This window comes from Xenopus laevis, chromosome 5L (assembly GCF_017654675.1).
Source record: "Xenopus laevis strain J_2021 chromosome 5L, Xenopus_laevis_v10.1, whole genome shotgun sequence".
NCBI lineage: Eukaryota > Metazoa > Chordata > Amphibia > Anura > Pipidae > Xenopus > Xenopus laevis.
In genome coordinates, this window is record NC_054379.1 from 66,313,692 (window position 1) to 66,336,267 (window position 22,576).

General features: G+C 38.0%; 1 protein-coding gene across 2 annotated transcripts; it reads left to right on the plus strand.

Moving 5' to 3' along the window:
* The first annotated feature begins 1,626 nt into the window (after nucleotides 1-1,626).
* On the plus strand, nucleotides 1,627-21,628 carry ltv1.L (LTV1 ribosome biogenesis factor L homeolog). 2 transcript variants are annotated; one of them, XM_018261854.2, is made up of 12 exons: nucleotides 1,627-1,782; nucleotides 1,881-2,038; nucleotides 2,663-2,794; nucleotides 7,238-7,426; nucleotides 8,585-8,672; nucleotides 10,302-10,425; nucleotides 10,539-10,782; nucleotides 12,042-12,169; nucleotides 12,602-12,738; nucleotides 14,063-14,115; nucleotides 20,032-20,229; nucleotides 20,894-21,628. In XM_018261854.2, exons 2-12 carry the CDS (start codon nucleotides 2,036-2,038, stop codon nucleotides 21,005-21,007), a joined length of 1,410 nt encoding a protein of 469 aa, XP_018117343.1. In that variant the 5' UTR covers nucleotides 1,627-1,782; nucleotides 1,881-2,035; the 3' UTR covers nucleotides 21,008-21,628.
* The last annotated feature ends 948 nt before the right edge of the window (nucleotides 21,629-22,576 follow it).

The window sequence follows — 22,576 nt, forward strand, 5'->3', positions numbered from 1 at the left end:
AGAGTGACAATTTTGGGGGTAGCGGTGGGATGGGGGAAAAAGTGACAAGTTTGTGGTAGGGGTGGGATTGGGTAAAAGAGTTACAAGGGTGGAAGTGGGATGGGGTAAAAGTGACGAGCGCAGGGGTTGGGTGGTGGAAAGAGTGGCAAGTGTGGGAGCACCTTACCGTTCTGCATCTGACAATCTTCCAGGACTTTCAAGAACCTGAAAATATTCAATCCATGTATACTGTTAATGAGAATGCTATGTCAGTCAACAGCTGCAAGGACTTACAACATTGTGAGCTATAATAAAAGTGGCATAGATTCATAGGAGGAGAGGGTAATCTTTTCACTATACAAGGCCCCATCTGAATATACTGTGCTGTTTTTGTCTCCAGTGCTCAAATGGAATATTATTGAATTAGGGAGAGTCTAAAAAGGGGCAACTAAGCCAGTAAAGGGTATGTAAAGTCTCAGTTATGAAGAAATACTGGCAAAGTTATGATTGTTTACGTGGGAGAAGAGGCGCATAAGGGGGGAATATAATAACTATAAATATATTAGGGAGCCATATAATAAACTCTTTAATGTGTTATTTACCAATAGCTTCAAGAAGCAGTTGGGTGGCTTTCTAGCAAGTGAGAAAATACAGGGTTATTGAAAATAGCTTGTAGTACAGGTTGATCCAGAGACTGGTTGTTCTTCCTAAACCTGATTCCAGGAAGGAAATTTTAAGCAAATTGGAGAGGCTTCAGAAGGATTTTTGTTCTTGCTTCCTCTGGATCAACTAGCATTTAGGCAGGTTTTATATAGACATAAAAGGTTGAACTCAATGAAAATGTGTTTTTTAACCTAATTGACTATGTTTTCTATGTTTACTGACCACTTCACATATTTCAGCTGGACTCTTGTTCCATATTTCCGTTTTTAAAATCTCTTTTCCAATGTATCATATGATCAAACGAAATTATTGAAGGGAGCATAATTAACTATAAGAAGCATCCCACAGAAACACATTCAGATACTATTATAGCTTGTCACTTTGTTAAAAAACACTGTATATTCTATTAATTAACCTTTATATAAAGAATTTAGAAAGAATAAAATAAAAATAATTGCAGGGAAACTGCACAACAACCCAATATTTGCATCAAAATTAAAGCATCTGTCTTGTGCTCTACGTTTTATATGGTAATGATAACGTAATATTCATATTATGGGTTAGATTACTGCATTATGTTTTAGGCTTTAATCACGTCTCCTGCAACTCCCTTGTGGTGTGTTACTTTCCGTCCTCTTTTTTTTCCTGGCCTGCAAAACGCATAAGAAATCCTGCAGCAGGGAGATTATTTGTTTTGTATGACGTATATTAGAATATGGTGATATGGGTATCAATAATCAAAGTGTAGCGTTTTACATCGGATAATTTGATTTTGCAGAAACATTCTTGAGACAATGTTTAAATGTTTACTCTTAATTTAAAGCTAGCTAGCCCTCCTGATTATCCAGTGAATGCGTAATATGTTTTTATCAAGACAGAAGTTGCACCAGCTGGGTAAAGAATAGTCCCTTCACTATTCAGTTTATAGGGTGGTAGAAAGATGGCAGATTATAAGTAAACAAATATTCACAGCGCAGGAGTAGCACTAGCACACTGTTTCCGCTAGATGGCTGGCTGTAATTTTCTCATCCGCGTGAGAAGAGCCTTTAAGTAACTTCCGGACTCTTTAGCTCGCGAGATAGCTACTCTTTGGGAGGTGGACCAAACCATAAATGCAAGGGGCGACTTGTTTTTGATCTGGTGAATTTACTGGGATGCATTGTTTTTATAAACTGCTAAGTAACCGTGGCACCGTGTATATATACATTTAAAACGTCATTCTTTATTTTATTCTGTAGACCAGAAATAGCTTCGATCGCGGAGCACACGCAATACCCCGAGAATATTTTTGGTGTGATCCAATGTGGCGGAGGCAGCGTGGGTAGTTGGGGACTGCTAGGAGTTTATGGCGTGTTGGTGATCTTGTCTGACAGCTCTCCGTGTACATTTCAGAATGGTAAGGATTTAAGCGGTGAGATTTAAACGAAGCGTCTCTGTTTCTTTTAAAAGCATTTTGTCCATACGACTTTTCAGGTCACATTTGATAACTGTTTCTGTTTTCTATGAGAAGTCCCTGTTTTTACGGAGATTTTTTAACTTGCTAGTCTTTTATAACAGGTAACAATATGCGTGCAGTAATCACAATTAAAATGTGTGTATCCTACATTTTGGCCTTTATCAAGGATCCTCGATAAAGGCCCCAATGAGGTCTGAAATGTTACATGCACAAGTGATGTTTCAATAAAAATCGGTGATTTAAGGATTTGGAGTGCTGTCTATCTTGAAGATTATACATATCGTTTGACCAAGCACCCATAAGTGGATTTAAGTGTTAGATTGCAGGTTATTTAAGAACTAATATAGATACACATACAGTATATCTTTTAAAATCTCCAAGTCACTAATTAAATTTCAACTTTAAAATTTTAATTTCTTGTCATTTGTAAAAAAAAGAATCTGCGTTTTAAGGGTGTTTCTTTTGACCCTTACAGATAAATAAACGCTTTTCACATCACTGTACATAAGAATATTTTCCCTGTAGAGCTTTGTCTTGTATAACACAATGTTTGTTTTGGTATAGCCTCACCGAAAGAAGAAACCATTTATAGAAAATAAGAAAGCAGTCACCTTTCACCTGGTGCACAGGAGTCAGAGGGATCCATTAGCCGCTGATGAAACTGCTCCTCAGAGAGTGTTGTTGCCTGCTGATAAGGTGGGGTATGAATCCTTTTAAATAATGCAGTACTAAGTGATGCTTAATAATATCAGCTGACCAATGTATACCTAAACAATTACAAGATGCATTTTTTCTAACTTATGTTTGATTTCACTGCAAAGAGCTGCTGCTATATTTGGGTATTTAAACACCCTCAGCAAACTGTTGATGGGACTCCCATTATAGGAAGATTTGTAGGAGACCGGTTATTATTTAAACAAAAAGTACTAGATTCAGGACCAGTTTTTATCTTAGAATGGTCAGACTATTAAGGGTGGTGGCACACGGGGAGATTAGTCGCCCAGCGACAAATCTTCTCTACTGTGGAAGACTAATCTCCCCAAATGCCTTCCCACGGGCAAGAATATGAATCGCCGGCGGGATGCCACCGCCCTAACAAAGGATGTGGCTTAGAAGTATTAAGTACTGTCTAGCCACTTCTGATTTGTCAGTGATTGCTCCAAAAGTCAGGAGAAATGTAATCGCCAGCCTATCTAGGCTGCTACAAGACATCATAAACTTGAAACAGCGGAAATCAAACAGAATTACAAATGCTAGCAACATAACAAGACTCCATGCTTCCAAGCAGATTAAATTGAGCTGTTCCATGAGTTAGCGGATTTCCTCACCCACCAGAGGAGACTCTTCCACCCTTTAATCTCTTCTCTACGTGAGAAGAACTTCAGCTACAAGTGGGACTTTCTCTTTGCACTAACGAAAAAAAAAAAAAATACAAATCTTCACCCCAAAAGTTCCCCATGATATGAACTATGGCCAGGATTCAATATCTTTCTTTTGCCATTATTCAGGGATAGTAATACGGAATACCATGCATAAAAAGGCAGAAAAAGCATGTACGTATTGACACAAAAAAACGTGCAGGGGTTCTCCCTGCTACACCTGCCTTTGTGTGCATGGTATATTGTGTTACTATCGATGAGGGAGAAGTGTCGACCTCTAACCAAGCACAAAACAAGTCTTTATTTGAAAGGTTGGGGAAAAGAGGAATATTGTTCCTTCATGATTCAGGGATACCAGGATCACAAAAAGCAAGGCAACAACTTAAATATCAATGAGAAATGACAGTATGATTGGCAGAGCTCCCAATACATCATACTATCCGACGGAACCTTTGATTGAAACTTGGTCTGGGCTACATTACCCTTGTTTACGTAACTCATGTAGATAAGCATGTTGAACTGAAGGATTATTGAAGACGTATTGTGCTTAAACAGGGAAAAAAGGGGGGCTTATGGAGTTATAATACACGAGCCATGAATATCCTGTAAATTATATCATTATAAAAGGTGCTTAGTGATGTCATTGGTTCTAATTGGAGCTTATTGATGCCATTTCTGTCACATGACTCACTGAAACTTGTGTATTATAATAAATAAATTCCCCCCTGTTGTAAAATATGAGGATATTAGAAGTCACCTTGGAGTTCCATGACCTGTATAAAAGCACTCCGCCTTCAATCTCCTGTTTTTATATGTTCATGGAACTCCTCAGTAACTTATAATATCCTTATATTTTACAGTAGGGGGTATTTTATTCACAATATAATATATTCAATGGCATATGCTCCCTCTACACTTCTCTAATGGCTATCTATGTTCCCTTGCCTTAGCTGACATTACATTACTATCCTCTTGAATTTAAATTTATTTTTTATGTGTTTCTGCATTGAGTAGGGATGACGCCGAACACGTAATTGCACACACCAGACCTTAACCCTCTTATTGTCTGGTTATTTACAAGAGTGAGAGCCCCTGGCCTTATCCGTATCAACAACCATTCACCCCTCTCAGACACCACAGAGTGGGTGCAGTCCTAACCACCTGAGGGCAGAAGCATATTTTCCCACAGACTGACACGCAGCGCTCAACTTCAGTTTAATTGTTTTATTGCAGTTTATTTTGACACATTGTTTGTTGAAAACCAATAAAAATTGACAAGAATAAAAAAACTAAATCTGACCTCTGCTTCACAAACAGACATCCCTTTATGCTTACTCTGGATATTGTTTTTTCCAGAAAGCTGGTGGATAATGCTGTGAACTCCAGTTTACATTAACTGGATGACTTTGAGAGCTTCATATCTGTGGTCTGTCTTCTTTAAAGAAGAGCATTTATTGATTAACATCCTGTATGCCCTGTTTGTTTTCCTTCCCCTCCCTTCGCTGCTTGTTCCTTTCTCTTGCCCTGCAATAATTGTGGAAAAGAAAGAAAAGCAAACTTCTGTATAAATAATACATAATCTGCTGCTAAAAGTATTTTATTCTTTTCTGGGGGCAATGTGTATCAGCAGTTACTGTAAGTACCGTAGTCATTTTCTACACAGTATTATGTTGCACACAAAAAGTAATCAACATATTTTGGGTTTTCCTTTGTAAAGTCGCCACATCTGTTATGTTATACAATTCCAGAACATCACCTGCATTTATTCCCTTGCAACTCCCTGCACCTGACCATAAACTGTTCCACAACAGCTGCATTTCCCCTTGCAACTCCCTGCATCTGATTATAAATTGTTCCACAACAGCTGCATTTCCCCTTGCAACTCCCTGCAACTGATCATAAACTGTTCCACAACAGCTGCATTTCCCCTTGCAACTCCCTGCAACTGATCATAAACTGTTCCACAACAGCTGCATTTCCCCTTGCAACTCCCTGCACCTGATCAAAAACTGTTCCACAACAGCTGCATTTCCCCTTGCAACTCCCTGCACCTCACTATAAATTGTTCCAGAACAGCTGCATTTTACTTTGCAACTCCCTGCACCTGACCATAAACTGTTCCACAACAGCTGCATTTCTCCTTGCAACTCCCTGCACCTCATTATAAATTGTTCCAGAACAGCTGCATTTTACTTTGCAACTCCCTGCACCTGATCATAAATTGTTCCAGAACAGCTGCATTTCCCCTTACAACTCCCTGGACCTGATCATAAACTGTTCCACAATGGCTGCATTTCCCATTGCAACTCCCTGCACCTCATTATAAATTGTTCTAGAACAGCTGTATTTTACCTTGAAACTCCCTGTACCTGATCATGAATTGTTCCAGAACAGCTGCATTTTACCTTGCAACTCCATGCACCTGACCATAAACTGTTCCACAACAGCTGCATTTCCCCTTACAACTCCCTGCATCTGATCATAAACTGCTCCACAACAGCTGCATTTCCCCTTGCAACTCCCTGCATCTGATTATAAATTGTCCCATAACAGCTGCATTTTACCTTGCAACTCCCTGTACCTGATCATAAACTGTTCCACAACAGCTGCATTTCCCCTTGCAACTCCCTGCACCTGATCATAAATTGTTCCAGTACAGCTGCATTTTACCTTGCAATTCCCTGCACCTGATCATAAATTGTTCCAGTACAGCTGCATTTTACCTTGCAATTCACTGCACCTGATCCTAAATTGTTCCAGAACAGCTGCATTTATTCCCATGCAACTCCCTGCAATTAAACATAATTTGTACCAGAAGTGCTGCATTTATTCCCTTGCAACTCCCTACACCTGATCATATATCAGTATGAAGGAAAACAAACCTACAACTGCTGTTCTTGGATATCATAACAGTAAATACTAATGTACACTGTTTGTATAAGTTTTATAATGTAATAGAGGCAGAGAGTTGCATAGTGTATAACAATATATTATGGACTATAGCTTATGTCCAGTTGGGCAGGTACATTTGTGACTGATGCCTATTTGCTGTGGAACACAGGAGATGTACTGTTGTACTTTAAATAAAAGAAAATATTACTTTTACATTACTATTGCAGTTTGTATTAACTTTCACATCCATTGATTTATGTTGAACATTTAAGGTATATTGTAATATAAGTGAATGATTAGGCAGCAGCATAAGACAGTTATGTGCAGGCTGGAAACACGCAGGACAGAGGGTGGAAGGGGAGGAATTTGGCTGCTACACAGAGCAGCCCGGCTGGTTGCGCGCTTCTGCGCGGGCTGGTTGCGCGCTTCTGCACATGCGTGAATCGACGCATGCGTACTCGCACATATGGGAACAAGTGCCTATTCTGCCTACCCATAGTTCCGGCCCTGCTGCTACAGCTCCAGAGTTCAGCCTCCCAGTCAGTGCTGTGACCATTTCCTGTGACAGAATGAACAGACCCTCCCACTCTTCATTTCAGCCTAGACACCAAGCAGAGAGGTTCTCTCTGCAGCTCTGATATAATGACCGTTCCAGGAGGTAAAATGCTTTCAAAACTTTTTTCTTTCTGCATAATTACATGTTTTGAGGAAGGATGAGTAATATATCTGAATATGAAGGTTATATGAAATGTCCCCTTTCAGTCCATTGTCCCATACATGCCATTTTCTAGATATCGCTGGTCAATCTCTGTACTAATATAAAGAGCTACTGGTTCAATGACATATTCCTTTTTATTTTCCTATTCAGGCAGATACAGAAAAACGTAAAGAAGAACAAAGAGATTTTGGGGTTTTCTTTGACGACGACTACAATTACCTTCAGCACCTCAAAGAGAGGGGCCCTTCAGAGCTTATTCCCTCAGCGACCAGCAAGTCAAAGAGCTGCATTATCACTGATCAGGATGGTGACAAGGAAAAGGAGCCTCAGCATGTTCCCGTATGCCCCTATGCTGTTAAATACATTCAAATGTTTTTTGGCAGCTAGAGTTGATATTGCATTGCAGAAGCTGGCAATTTGCTGCCTTCGTGAAAAACGTGCAAATACAAGTTATATGCATACAATAAACCATGTGCATTAAAGGGGAAGAGAAGGCTTATCCAGACTAGGACAGGCATTCTAGTAAAGGCCTCCATTATGAGCTCTGAGCTGCTTATAATATTGCCTTATTTAGCCTTATTACTTTGAGTGATGCCGGAATAAGTTGAGGTGGCTGAAAATACATTATGCACCCATTTGTGAAGATACACAGTTCAGTATACTGTTTGAAGGGTCTAGGGTAGGATAAAGCTGCAATAAAGCACAGTCTGGGCATTTATTTTGTTATTTATTATACATAGGAAATTAGGTTGAAAAAAAGACACACCTCCATCAAGTTCAACCTTTTAACTCTATTTTAACCTGCCTAACTGCTAGTTGATCCAGAGGAAGGAAAAAAAACATTTGAAGCCTCTCCAATTTGCCTCAGAAGGGGAAAAAAATCCTTCCAGTCTGAAAATGGCAATTGGACTAGTACCTGGATCAACTTGTCGGTGTGCTGATTTTCACTGGCTCTTTGTTATTCTCTTGTTTTCTATTTTTTAATTCTGATACCCAGTCAGCTGCATCACCTCCTGTCTGTATGTCTTAAAACTAGTTGTAGGTACTAGGCATAATTTTGCTGACTGACTGATTTACTAATTGGGTGTGCAGTCCACCAATATATTAAATAATAGTTGATGCCTTGTGGCATACCTGGGCTGTGCATGGTAGAGTAAGTCCAGAATGTAAATTTGTACTCTATTGTGCGTACCTGGGGACAGACGAGAAGATGTCGGCACATCAATCACTAGAATAGTTCTTCAGCTCAGTGTGTTTTAAGAGGTGATGTATGCAATTATCATCATTGGTAAATGGTAAACAAATTTGCAACCATCAGTGATTAATCCTTTTCTTCTTCCTTCAGTCTATTTAGCAGCTCAAGCATGCTGTCAATTATATCTGCCGATATAATGTGAGCTGTAGCACTAGTAATGTATATATGTGGATGCTTGCAATTAGGATTTTTACACTTACTGTAGTAAATCTATATGTATTTAAAATGTCTCTCTTATTTAGGGACCATCAATAAATTTACCATCCTCCGTGTTTGCTTCTGAGTTTGAGGAAGATGTTGGATTGTTAAATAAAGCAGCTCCTGTTCGAGGTAAATTTGCTAACTGCATTGATTGACCGAGGTTTTAAGTTTTTTTATTTTTTTGTTTTTTTTTTTTGGTTTTATGGTCACTTTATACGAGTTGCTTAGCTGACATAACTACAAAACATACACCTAACCCTCAATTCTTTTGCCTTATGATTTAAAATCCTTTTTGGTAGACCCAAAAATCCAGCAATTGTCTGAGAAAACATTGCGAATTGCCATGGTTATGGCATAATGGTATTTTGTTCTGCAATTTGTTTACTGGGAAACATTTTAAAGACAAAACAAGGAAACCTTTCATTAGGCGTAAGCCAGTTTAACAGTAACATAGATTCTGAAGTTGAAAAAAAGCACAGTTCAACCATTTGTTCAAGTGAATCCTGTTTAACAGTAATGACACACAAGTGAAGTGTTTTGTTTCCCCATCAATTTAGCACTCAGTAGGAGGAAGACAAAACAGGAGAAATCTTTCAAGTGCTTATTGCTCAAAAACTCACAGCCCTGCATGTTCAAGGGCTTGTCTTGTCACAAAACTGGACCAGGTGCATTGTGGCAATTTGATTCACTTTAGTGGAAAGAGGTGTTTTAGTGTTTTGTTCCCATGACCCTACAGTGACAAAATACTGGTTTACCAAAAATCTAGGCACCCCCTAAAGTGTAATAACCTTGACCTCTAGTTGGAGAAAAAACTGATGCCATTTCTAATTTATTGCAGGAGGAAACCACTAATTCAGCCAGTCCCTTTTCCAGTGTACTGAAGTAGATAAACTACTAATTATATGGTCTGTCACTTGCTAAAATATTTTGTGTTTGTAAAAGGATGCAAACAGGGCACACAAATCTTTTAATTGATTTAACTCGTATCACTCAGACAAGGTTATGCACACATTTTGCCAACGAAGCTTTTACCACACTCTAAAACATGACAGACTACAACTCACTGGACCAAAACCCATCTATGATGTATAGAAATTCATCTAAATGTCCATTAGCATTTAGAAGATGGTTTTAAAGGGGACCCGTCACCCATACAAAATTATTCCAAATCCTATTTTATCATGTTAGTCAAGCAAAATGAACTTTAATTACACTGTATAAATTATTTGAATATTGTTTCCATCAGTCTGGGAATTCATAATTATAGCAACCAGGAAGGAGCCATTTTGTGGACACTGTTATTAAGACAAGCCTTGTATCATCTCAGAATCTTGTTTGTGCACCAGGGGACAAGGATCCAATGTCCATCCCAATGCCCTGGTTACAGAATTAAATCGTTAAGAGAGCTGGGGGAATGCAGGGAGAGCAGTGACATCTAGGAAGTGCTGAATGGAAAGTGAAAGTAATTGTTTGCCCCGCCTCTATGCCTAGGCATAGAGGTGGGGTAGGCAATATTTGATTGACAGCTGATATTTTTAAATGAGTTTACAACAGCTATGAATGCTTTAATAAAAAAAAGAAATTGGATTTCATATTTAATTTAAAAAGGACTTTTATTATACAGATTTTTATTTCTGGGTGACAGGTCCAATTTAAGGTGTTCAGTATACATTTATGAATACATATTTGCTTGTGTTGACCAAGCCAACATGTGTCCAATGAATCAAGCCAGTCAGCTTTTTGGTTTATTGTCTTTAGGTCTATGTCTTGACTTGGATCCAGATATTGTGGCAGCTTTGGATGAAGATTTTGACTTTGATGATCCAGAGAATCAGTTGGATGATGACTTTATCTTACAGGCTAATAGTGATGACCTCCGGAGGTACATTAAACTCCCTATTTGGGGCTATCTTTATTGTTGCCTTACCTTTCCTTTTCAAAATGTACTCCACATATATATCTAAAATGTCCTTTTCTTGGTACTTTTTGTTGCAGATCATCCCATGAAAAAGATGATGATGACGATGACTGGGAGGATGTTGAGAGTGGGAGTGAGGAAAATGACTATGATTCAGATGGAACTGTTTCAGATGAGGATGATGGGGAGGGTGATGGTGCCAGAAAAGAGTTTCTGTTTATGCAAGAGGAAACGAAAAGTCGTTTTACAGAATATTCCATGACATCATCTGTTATTAGGAGGAATGAGCAACTCACCCTTCTTGATGAAAGATTTGAAAAGGTTGGAAAATCATCTGTCAGCTACAAATATATTTTCACTGATGATAAATAAATACAAGTGTAATGTAGTGCTCTCATAATTAGGAGCTTATGCTTAGAGCAAGCAGGGCATTCCCCGTCTACTCTAGGGTTTCGAATCTAATTTTCGGTGTATTAAAGTAGCTTTCCTCTGGATTTAGCAAGCTTATTAACTCTATCTCTGGTTATTCTTGAGTCATGGTATTATATTTTTTTTTTTTAACAATTCAAGTTTATTAAGTATATCAGAATAACAGCAGTGTGACACAGGTAGGTAATGCAAAGTCACATTACAAGTGAATACAGTACAAACAATGTTAGCAGGCATAACATACAATTTGTAAATTCCAACTATTCTACCACCTTGCAGTGTCTACCCTGTGTATTAGGCAAGTGAGTATCAAGATGGATAAGGAGTTTGTATATGCAACGAGCTGCTCACCCAATTTGCCTCAAGGACTCATACTTATACCTTAACTAAACTAACGGAGGGATTTTTACACCTGCTTAATCCGACTAAAGAACATGCGGGAATCAGTGACACTTTGTGTGGTTCCTTGCATCGCTGTACCATCTGAGGTGACCATTTAGTAGATCACAGGGGGGATTATCCAAGATTAGGAATAGCTATATCCCCGTATACTCTACATGTAATCTCATAATTTACCTTATACTGTGGGAGTTGGTTGAGCCGCTAGCCATTTGTCCCATGTCTTTGTAAACTTTTCAGGGCACCCTCTTCTAATATATATCAGCTTGTAAAGAGGAATTGCTGAATTAACTTGCTTCTGCCACATGACAAGTGAGGGGGGGTCTTGGGCCTTCCACTTCATAGCTATACATTTTTTGGCCGTAGTATATAAAATTGCTAAGAAAGTTCTAATTGCCCTTGTTGGGGCCAAATCCTCCACTTGGTTAAGCAACATAATCAACGGGTCAAGTTTAATTGGGATGTTTATAACCTCGGATGTGTAATCCGTAACCGAGTTCCAGAATTGGTGTATTTTGCTACATGACCAAAACATGTGCATAAAATCTGCCGGGGTCTGGTGGCATTTGGGGCATTCTTCCGAGTATTGCATTGAATGGTATTATATTTAGCTGCCAGAATTGTTAGTAGGCAAAGATGCGAAATGAATAGGTAAAACATATTGAGGCTGAAAAACAAATGATGTCCTACTAACTTCTGGTTCTATTCATTTTTAACAGTGGAGCTGACTAGATTTTATATTTTATTCTCAGTTTTATGAACAATTTGATGATGATGAAATCGGAGCCTTGGATAACACAGAATTGGAAGGATTCATTGACTCAAACAGTGGTCGATTGGAAGAAGTAATAAATGATTACTACAAGCAAAAAGCAAAAGAGTATGTTTGTTTTTTTTGGACCAAAATGGTCCAATTGGCACCCCCAGGAGTTTAAACATTTACTTCTTTCAAATGTATTACTCAGTTTTCATTGAAACAGCTAAAAAACGAAAATAACCCTTACAGTAATATCTTTAAATTGTCCCAAATGTTTTAAGACTACCATGTTAATTTGACCCACATTTACTAAAACTGTATATCAAACTGGACTCTAATTGGGTTCTCTTGGCAATCTGCCTCTAAGCATGTTGTTTCTGTTGATACGAGAGTTCTTTGGCATTTACTTGCTAATGCATGGTGATTTTGTACCATCTATAAGCTTGCATTTCCTACTGTTTTTAAATTGTAAGATCAAAATGTATTAATTTATTTTCTTTAAAACAATATAATTCTTTCTCAAATATTTTGATTGTACACATACTCCGTTTGCAGCTGTGTGAAACTGAAAAACCTAACACCTAGAGATGGTATGGATTCAGTCACTGAGGAAGATGACGAGGACAAAGAAGATATGCAAACTATAGTTATTGAGGAGCCCAGAGAAAAGTGGGACTGTGAATCTATCTTGAGTGAGTCTGAGGATATCCTATTCTTTGGTGCACTCTACATATATTTTCTCACTGCTGTTAATCCAGATCATTTCTATCTAATTAGAGGGCCACATGCAGGATGCAGCCCTCCTAGATACGCCACAGAGCATGTGATGCAGTGAATAACTAAAAATAACTCTAAGCCTTTTGTGCTATTTCACCTTGGGCAGTGGGAAATCAGTACTCATGTTATACATTTTTTATAACATTTGTCTGGTGAACTGTACTGGCTTTCCTACTAAGCATCTTTATTTAGGCTGAAACAAAGCAGTAAACAAGATAATATTCACGTCAAATAAATCTAATAATCCCTTCATATACAAATCCTGTTAACACAATTTATTTTGCATTCATATAAAATATTTTTTTAAAATGTTCTTGTATATAGTTTATTCTATTCACAGATATTTATATAAAATTAAAAGGCCAGCAGCTTTGCTGTGTGTATTAAACTATTGGCAGATTGAAAATACACTTGGGAAGTTTCTGCACAAAAAAACTTCTTACAGCAAATTATAGATGAAGAGAGATAACTCCAGACACTTAAGAAATACTGCACAGTTAGGAGCATACACAGGATCAGAGACAACAGGAATAGTCTAGCATATGCTTATCTGTAATATTGTAAAGCAAATATTTTAACCATAAATCTGTAGTTATGTTGAGCATTTACAAAAAATAGATTTTAAATGGCTTACATCCCAATTAACACGTCAGATTCCCCGATGTGAAGCCAGAAATGGACTTGGCATCTTACCAGTAAACACAGTGTCTAGATTTATGATGGGTATTATGAGATTTGTGCAGGATGAATCAGAATCATGGTGAAAAAAATTGACCTGATTTTTTTTTTTCTTGTACTTAGAAATGTCAGCAGATATGAAACAACAGTGGATAAAGGCTCAAACTACACTTTAATAAAATTTAATTCAATCTTTAGATATTGCCCGAATGCATTATCATTCACAATTTTTCTTCTCACTAGCATATTTTTACTGTCTTCCTCTGCCTTTATAAATTTTTGCATGTAATACTTGTGTATCATGCAAGTGTCAAATTACAGACTTGTGTGATGGGAATAGGCAACAGAGTAAAGTAAAGACTGAGAAACAAACTAGAAACACAGGAACAAGGGCAATCTCCAGTGTTTTGCCACCTGCCAACGAACATGCCATTTGCGCTTAATTCCCTCTATTTTTGTGTACTAATGAAAAGTATTTTAGCTTAACTCTTGCACAATGTCCTAACTCAATAACTACATTGTGTAATATAAGTGTAATATATTTTATTGTCCTCTTTTAAGGTACGTACTCTAACTTATACAATCACCCACAGATTATCAAGGATCCACCCAAGGTAAGAAAATAAATGTTCCTTTATTTGTGTTTAGTGCGAAGTTATCCATAAACTGGAAAAGCAGCAAAGCTTTGTTAGTGTGGTTATAGTGATAATAGTATCAGTGCCCTTGCAGTTGTCTGCACTTTTTATAAATGCACTTTTTATAAATGCAGCTATCTGTTTGAGCATCCTGGTTGCTTGGTACATTTCTAGGTGTTTTCTACTCTTCCATCTAAATAAATGAACAGATATTACATAATAACATTGATAATGGAGGCCCCAAGAAATAAGTACAAACGTGTGACTCCATGAAAGCTGTTTTATCAAATGGACGTGCTTCCTATACCAAGATTTGTAGCACTGCTCAAGTGAATAGATCCAAAGCCAAGACAGGCAGGCTATCCGTTCAGATTTCAGCTTGCTTTCAGTAAAAGAGTTGAATTAACCCTGTGTAGCAATAAGGGGGTTACTATTAACACTTACAATGTTAAATAGCAGTATGAAGTTAGCAGCCCTGATTTACTGTCTCAGAACCTCCTATATGATCATTTAAAACATATGACTTGCATAAAATGCTGACATCTAAGTTTCAGATCATAAGACCTAGCTAAACATTATGTTACAGCTAGTGTGTGTGTGTGTGTATATGTGTATTTCTATATAACTGTTGTTTCTTCCTCCGAGCCAAGATACACCCCCTTTCTTTCACAAACAACAGCCAAAACACTAATCCATGCCCTTATCTTATCCCGTTTAGACTATTGCTATCTCCTCCTAACCGGTCTTCCCGACACCCATCTCTCTCCCCTCTAATCAATCTTATACTCTGCTACCAGGATCCTTCTGCTCTCTCCTAAAAGGGAACCTGCTCAACCCCAACTAAAATCTTTAGCGTGGCTCCCTGTTAAAGGAGAACTAAAGCCTAACTAAAGAAGTAACTAGAAGTGTTGTACATTATGTTATGGGCTTCTGTACCAGCCCAAGGCAAGCACAGCCCTTTAGCAGTAAAGATCTGTGTCTCCAAAGATGCCCCAGTAGCTCCCTATCTTCTTTTCTGCTGATTAACTGCACATGCTCTGTGCTGCTGTCACTTACTGAGCTTAGGGACCCACTCACAATGTACAGTACACATAGAATAGAAATGTCACAATATAAGGCTGATTAGTAATTAATACAGATAATTACTACATGGCAGCACAGAAACCAGTGCAACTAGCATCAGAATTTAATAATCAGCCCTGTAGCATCAGTTTATATTACAGACAAACTTCATTATCTGCTTGATAATTTGCGACAACCCCTAAGCTTAGCTTCTTAACAGTTGCTCAGAGCCCACAGAGCATGTGAGTGTCACAGACACTTTACAAGATGGTTACCCCCTGTGACAAGTTTGAAATCCTGGATCATTGCTGCTGTTGAGAAGCTGAAACTTTAGGCTGGTGCAATAAGTTCAGTGTATAAAATACCGCATTTTTAGCCACATTCATTTTTAGGGTTTAGTTCTCCTTTAAGCAAAGGATAGTATATAAAACCCTTCTACTAACATTACCACACCCAGCAACTCTAGCACACATATTTTTTAGGTTCAGTCACCCGCTCAAGAACCAGGGACGTCCCTATAAGAGGAGGGAGGCCGTAGACACGACCTCCAAACCACAACCCGAGGAGGAGATAGTATTTAACCTCCGTTCCCATCAACTTAATCCCATCGAACAGAAAGTGCTGTCTAAGGGCCTATCCTTTGTTCCCACTACCAAACCCCTTAGATCTAATGATTGATTTACACCAGCTGCAACGTAACATGAAACTCAAGGAACATTTCAGTCAAACCCACCAAAGATATGACACCCTTCTGCTCAAAGCGCTCGTTTGAACCCACTAATACTCCCAAATCTATTCCTGCGTTCACAGGACTATTTGTAGAACAGCGCCTAAAGCAAACGGAGAGAGCAAAGAATCAGGAGCATAATATGGTGTAGTATTTTCAAATTGTTAGAACACCCTGTGGTGGAAAAAGAAAAATCAGGAAATGTTTTAATCGTGTAGATTTTCCTTTTATAGAGACCTACCCTTTCCGTGCCTACTTACAAGATAGTGGCAGTTATATCACATGTACTGTAGTTTGGTTTCCTGTAATCTCCTCTCCTCTGTCAGTCACTATTAGGCTCCCAAATAAGAATATAAAAGGTACATAGTACAATAGCGTTTTATTAAAAATTTTCCTAAAAACATTAAAAGATTTACTCACATTTGTTTTAAGGTTTTTTCACATATAGGCAAGTCTTTTGGCAACCAATCTTTATACACACAAATAGACAAAGATCCCACTTTTTCCTTAAAAAAAAAAAAAAAAAAGGTTGATTACAGCCTTAATTCTGCACTTTCTCAGGGGATCATATCAGAAACTACATATACATTTATCTGTCAAATACTTTATAAGCTACAAAAAATCCATAAGAGTCTAGGCAATCCACCTGACCAACCGATTGTTATCGCACAAGACTCCATCCTTCAACCTTTAGCAATTTACACGGACTACTATTTACATCCCTTGGTACGAAACATGCCAACATCTCTCAAAGATACAGGTGATCTTCTTAACGGTCAACCGATCCCTGCACACACCCTGCTTGCCACTATGGATGTTACATCTCTTTACACAGTTATGCCCACCAACCAGGGCATAAAAACTATGTACTGCACTGTTATATCATCCAGATCCTAGATGCCCAAAACCTGTATTTATTATGGACCTGCTTGAATTCTGTCTCAAACTCAAAATTTGAACTTTGCTACTACCTACAACTCAGCGGCACCAGTATGGGTTCCAAAGTGGCCCCGGCCTTTGCCAATCTGTACATGGCTGACTTTGAACAGCTACACGTCATGCCTCAGTATGGACCACGGATCTACAGAATCTGGCACTACATTGATGACCTTCTAATACTTTGGACTTTCTTCAAATGGTTAATGACCTCAATGCACTGCCCACACCTATTAAATTCACAGCACTTATTAATGCAATTGAACTTCCATTCTTGGACATTCTCCTGAAGAAACAAGGGACCCACATAACTACCACCATCTACCGCAAAAAGACTGATAGAAGCATCTTATTACATCACACTTCTTGTCACCCGCCACATCTCGTGAGGAGTATCCCATACTCAAAAATGATCCGAGTTGTACGCAACAACACCGATCAAGTAAGGCTAAATGACCAACTCGAGGAACTTGCCTCGACAACTTGCAGATACCCTCTTCATGAACTACTAGACAGCAGAGCTACACAATACACACAGGATGATCTATTGGCCTCAGCTGACAAAACCATGCCAAAAAGTAATGAAGATCGACTTACTTTTCTTACCACTTACTCAGCCAGTACCAGGTCTTTCACACAAGCCATACGCAATCATTGGTCTATCATTCAAAAAGACAGAACACTCCCACCCTTTTTTAAACTACTCCCTAGAGTGGCCTACAAAAGGGGACGCAACCTCAGGGATTTCTTAGTACATAAAGACCCCAGACACTACTATCAACCTTCTACAGCCTCTAGCTGACTTTCAGAGACAAGGACTGACTGCTATCGATGTACGGACTGCACTACCTGCAGACAACTTCTGACGGGCCCCACGTTTACCCATTCACACTCGGGCAAACCAATCACGATCAAACAAAGTGACTTACACTTCCAAATGTATTATTTACATTATCAAGTGCCCATGTCTTCTTTATGAGGGCAAAATGAACACGACTTTCAGAGACAGGATGGCCAACCACAGATCTGCGATCCGAGCGGCTCTCAACAAGGGAAGCGGCAACATTTTGTGGAACTGAGACGCACATTAGCCTCACTCAGAAGCATGATTTTTTTACTTTGTTCCAATGACGCCTCGGGGTGGTGACCGTGAATGTTTACTTATTCAGACTGAACTGAAATGGATCCACCGACTAGACACTCTTAGCCCACGAGGACTAAATTAACTTTTTATGTATGCCCCCTTCTTTTGAATATTGCATCGAATGTGCCTCTACATGGAATATATATTAATTAATAGATGTATATATTCTATATCTATTTATCTATCTATCTATATATCTTCATCTATAGTCGGACTGTTGGGAAGAAAAAAAAAAAATATATATATATATATATATATATATATATAGTCGGACTATTGAAAATTATATATATAGTGAATAAAGTACCCCCTCTTGTAAAATATAAGGATATTATAAGTTACCGAGGAGTTTCATGACCATATAAAAACACGAGGCCGAAGGCCGAGTGTTTTTATACAGGTCATGGAACTCCGAGATAACTTCTAATATCCTTATATTTTGCAACTGGGGGTACTTTATTTATTATAATACACAAATTTCAATGAGTCATGTGACAGAAATGACATCAGAACTCACCGTTTATAACTGATGACATCAGAACTCACCGTTTATAAGGATATAATTTACAGGATATTCATGGCTTTTGTGTATTATATAGTGAATAAAGTACCCCCTCTTGTAAAATATAAGGATATTATTAGTTACCGAGGAGTTTCATGACCATACCATGTTTTTATACAGGTCATCGAACTCCGAGGTAACTTCTAATATCCTCATATTTTACAACTGGGGGTACTTTATTTATTATAATACACACATTTTAGTAAGTCGTGACAGAAATGATATCACTACTCACCGTTTATAACTGATGACATCACTACTCACCGTTTATAAGGATATAATTTACAGGATATTCATGGCTTTTGTGTATTATATCTATATATATATATCTATCTATATATAGATATCTAGATAGATTAAAACTAATCTATAGATCTATCTATCTAGATTTCGATCTCTCTCTCTCTCTCTCTCTCTCTCTCTCTCTCTCTCTCTCTCTCTCTCTCTCTCTCTCTCTCTCTCTCTCTCTCTCTCTCTCTCTCTCTCTCTCTCTCTCTCTCTCTCTCTCTCTCTCTCTCTCTCTCTCTCTCTCTCTCTCTCTCTCTCTCTCTCTCTCTCTCTCTCTCTCTCTCTCTCTCTCTCTCTCCCCCTCCCCCCCCCCCCGTATAAGCCGAGTTTCTCAGCATCCAAAATGTGCTGAAAAAGTCTACCTTGGCTTATACTCAGGTCAGCGGTACCCAACCCGAGTAGCTGAGATTGCAGTCACTTTTAATCATTCCTATACCAACAGTACACTTGGGGAGAGACTGCAATATCCCACAATGCCCTCTGTTGGTTATATGAAAGAATAACAGTGACTGCAATATCACACAGCGCCATCTGTTGGTTATATGAAAGATTAAGTGACTGCAATATCACACAGCGCCATCTGTTGTTTGTATGAATGAATAACAGAGCGCCATCTGTTGGTTATATGAAAGAATAACAGTGACTGCAATATCACACAGCACCCTCTGTTGGTTATATGAAAGAATAACTGTGATGGCAATATCATACAGCACCCTCTGCACATGGTAGGTGGACAGTGGGACAATGCACACAGTAATCCATGTGGCAATTCTCTGTCACCATCAACTTTGCAAAGAAGTCCAGTTCATCGCTGGGGGGGTCGCTTTGGCAGAATGTGCGCTGCTGGGAGACAGGGCTGTAGTTGTGTCTAGGCTTATACTAGAGTCAATAAGTTTTCCCAGTTTTCGTAGGTAAAATTAGGTACCTCGGCTTATACTCGGGTCGGCTTATACTCGAGTATATACCGTATATATATCTATATATATATATATCTATATATATATCTATATATATCTATCTATATATATATATATCTATATATCTATTTTATAGAGTCGGACTGTAGAATAAGTCCTACAAATAAGTAAAATATGTTACTCTGGTCGTCAGTCGAGTTAAGCAAAAATAACAAGCTGAATTTTTGGAAAACTGCAAATTGTAATTTATTTCTTGCAGGCAAAACTAATACGCGTATCTGTGAAAACTGGTATTCCTATGGATGTCCTTCCTGGAAGGGGACTCACTGCCAAGCAGGTTGAACGAATGGAAATGATTAACAGTAGTGACATACCTAGGGTGTCAACACATCCACGCAAGGATGAATCAAAAGAAGAGCGCAAAGCTAGAAAACAAGCCATTAAAGAAGAGCGCAAAGTAAATCTTTTTTATTTGTAATGCTGAGTTAACATATTTGACATATAAAAATTGCAAAAGAAGCGTTTTGTATATAAATGTGCCTTTTTTTGTCCATATAACTTCACACGAGTCTGAACCCTTAAAGCCATGTGTCTTTTCGTCACACAAACAAAGTTGCAAATTTTCTTTTACACATACACACATAGTGAGCTGTTTTTTTAACCCTACCTCGGCCCTAATTTGCATATACATATTAGAGTTTGGATTCAGTTAAGGATTCAGCTGAATCCTTCTTAAAAGATTTGGGATTTGCCCGAATCCCAGAATAGTGGATTCTGTGCATACCTACTTTTAATACAGTTAGTGCTCAAGATTTGCTCTGAAATAATCAATTTCATGTGTCATTACTTATAACATTTATTAAATTTTTTATATATGGGGGGGGAGTGAGCACATAATACCTGCACCTATATGCAGTCTATATATGGCTCAGGTTCAGTAATTAGTGTTGGTTACCAAGTGCTCACCGCTGGTATAGCCGGCGATACACTGCGCAACATAAATTAAGGAGAATACCATGAATAAAATATGCAGAAGGGACTTCATTGTACTTGCACCTCATGCACTGACTTTTTATTAATCCTTGCAGAGAACTATTAATAAAAGCTCTTTTTTGCTTCAGGAAAGAAGAGTGGAAAAGAAATCCAATAAACTGGCATTCAAAGAAGAAAAAAGCAGACAAGTAAAAGAGCAGCTTAATCTTAAACAGAATCTTCAAGGGCTCAAGCTATCTTAACAAAATTGTTAACTGGAGCTGCCCCTTTACGACTATGAAGAAGAGGAGACTGACACCAAATTATCATACCAGCACGACCAACACAATTTGCATTGCCAGTGCTGAAACAGAATGCTGAACTGTATTCAGCAAAAATTCCTTTCAGAAGAAGATACAATAGGGATTGTAAAAAAAAAGAGAATTTCGATAAACTTAATTTACTATTTTAATATAAAACTGTACATTATCCTTAATATGGATTGTGTTTATTGCCATTTGACATCTATCAAACATGATCCTTATACATGGCCAAGTGAATAAATGTCCCTTCATCTTTTTATGTATTAAATATATTTTTGGTTTGGCATCTTCTAGCATTATATCTTAATAGTGGAGGTCAAGAAATCTCAGTAAGTAATCTCTAAGTAAGATTCAGGGGCTGGAAAATGTAAAGAGGGATGAAAAAAAGATCTGTTTGATCATTACAATTTTGTGGTCACACCACCTAAATACCACACCCATTTTACAAAATTTGGGCAGGTTATGGAAAGGTTACAACACATTTCTGGGACTTTTAGGGTCATGTTGTATGTATTATAATAAATAGTTCTGCTAATAAAGTGTGAGTCCCTGTTCCACCAAGAGACCTTAAATGTGATTTATTCTGATTTCTGTGGATATCTGTGTATTTAGAAATAGTTTTAGCATGGGGGTCATCTCTATTGCTGAGATCTGTATTATTTGTTTCCCTTCTGCCTGAAAATACTATTGGCAAGTTCTGCAACTTTATTGCCATCTGTACTATTATGTGCAGACAAGTTTCCTCATATCTGATACGTGTATCAAACCTGGTCCCAATGAAGAACAGGCCTATGGCATAGGAATGTAGCCATTCTAACGACCCCCCACCCCCAAAAAAATATTTAAGTGGTACTTGTTTACAATTCCTATATCCAATCAGTATGCTGACTTCAGTTCTATAGAAGTGGCTTTAATCACTACTATTTATACATTTTTAGAGCCACATTAAGCAAATCTATAAACAGGCAACTTTATTATCAAAAAAGATTATAAACTTGAACCTAGAGGTATGAATCTGTAATACTATCTAACTGTATATGTGTAATACTTTTGATGAGAGAACTTTATGTAATATATGATTGGAATTAGAGAGTTGCCTGTATTTAATTAGCTTAATGCAGATATAAATGCCATGGATCTAATGTATATATATAGTCTGCAGACCAGTGCTTTTGTAATTTGGGAGAAAAAATGAGTACATACAGGAGGCTGAAGGGCAATTAAGTAATGTTGAAACGTATATGCCGTTAAAGAATAATGCCATAGGATATATGCAATTAAAGTTATGGATGTTAATACATAGGTTTAAAGTGGACCTGTCACCCAGACACAAAAATCTGTATAATAAAAGTCCTTTTCAAATTAAACATAAAATCCAATTTCTATTTTTTATTAAAGCATTCATAGCTGTTGTAAGCTCATTTAAAAATCTCAGCTGTCAATCAAATATTGTCTGCCACTCCTCTATGCCATGGGCATAGAGGCGGGGCAGACAATTACTTTCACTTT

What these genes read in the sequence shown, in the direction of transcription:
- ltv1.L (XM_018261854.2), top strand. An exon ending in GGACTGTGAATCTATCTTGA is followed by an intron (nt 12,739 to 14,062) that starts GTGAGTCTGAGG and finishes TCCTCTTTTAAG; the next exon opens with GTACGTACTCTAACTTATAC. An exon ending in TTATCAAGGATCCACCCAAG is followed by an intron (nt 14,116 to 20,031) that starts GTAAGAAAATAA and finishes TATTTCTTGCAG; the next exon opens with GCAAAACTAATACGCGTATC.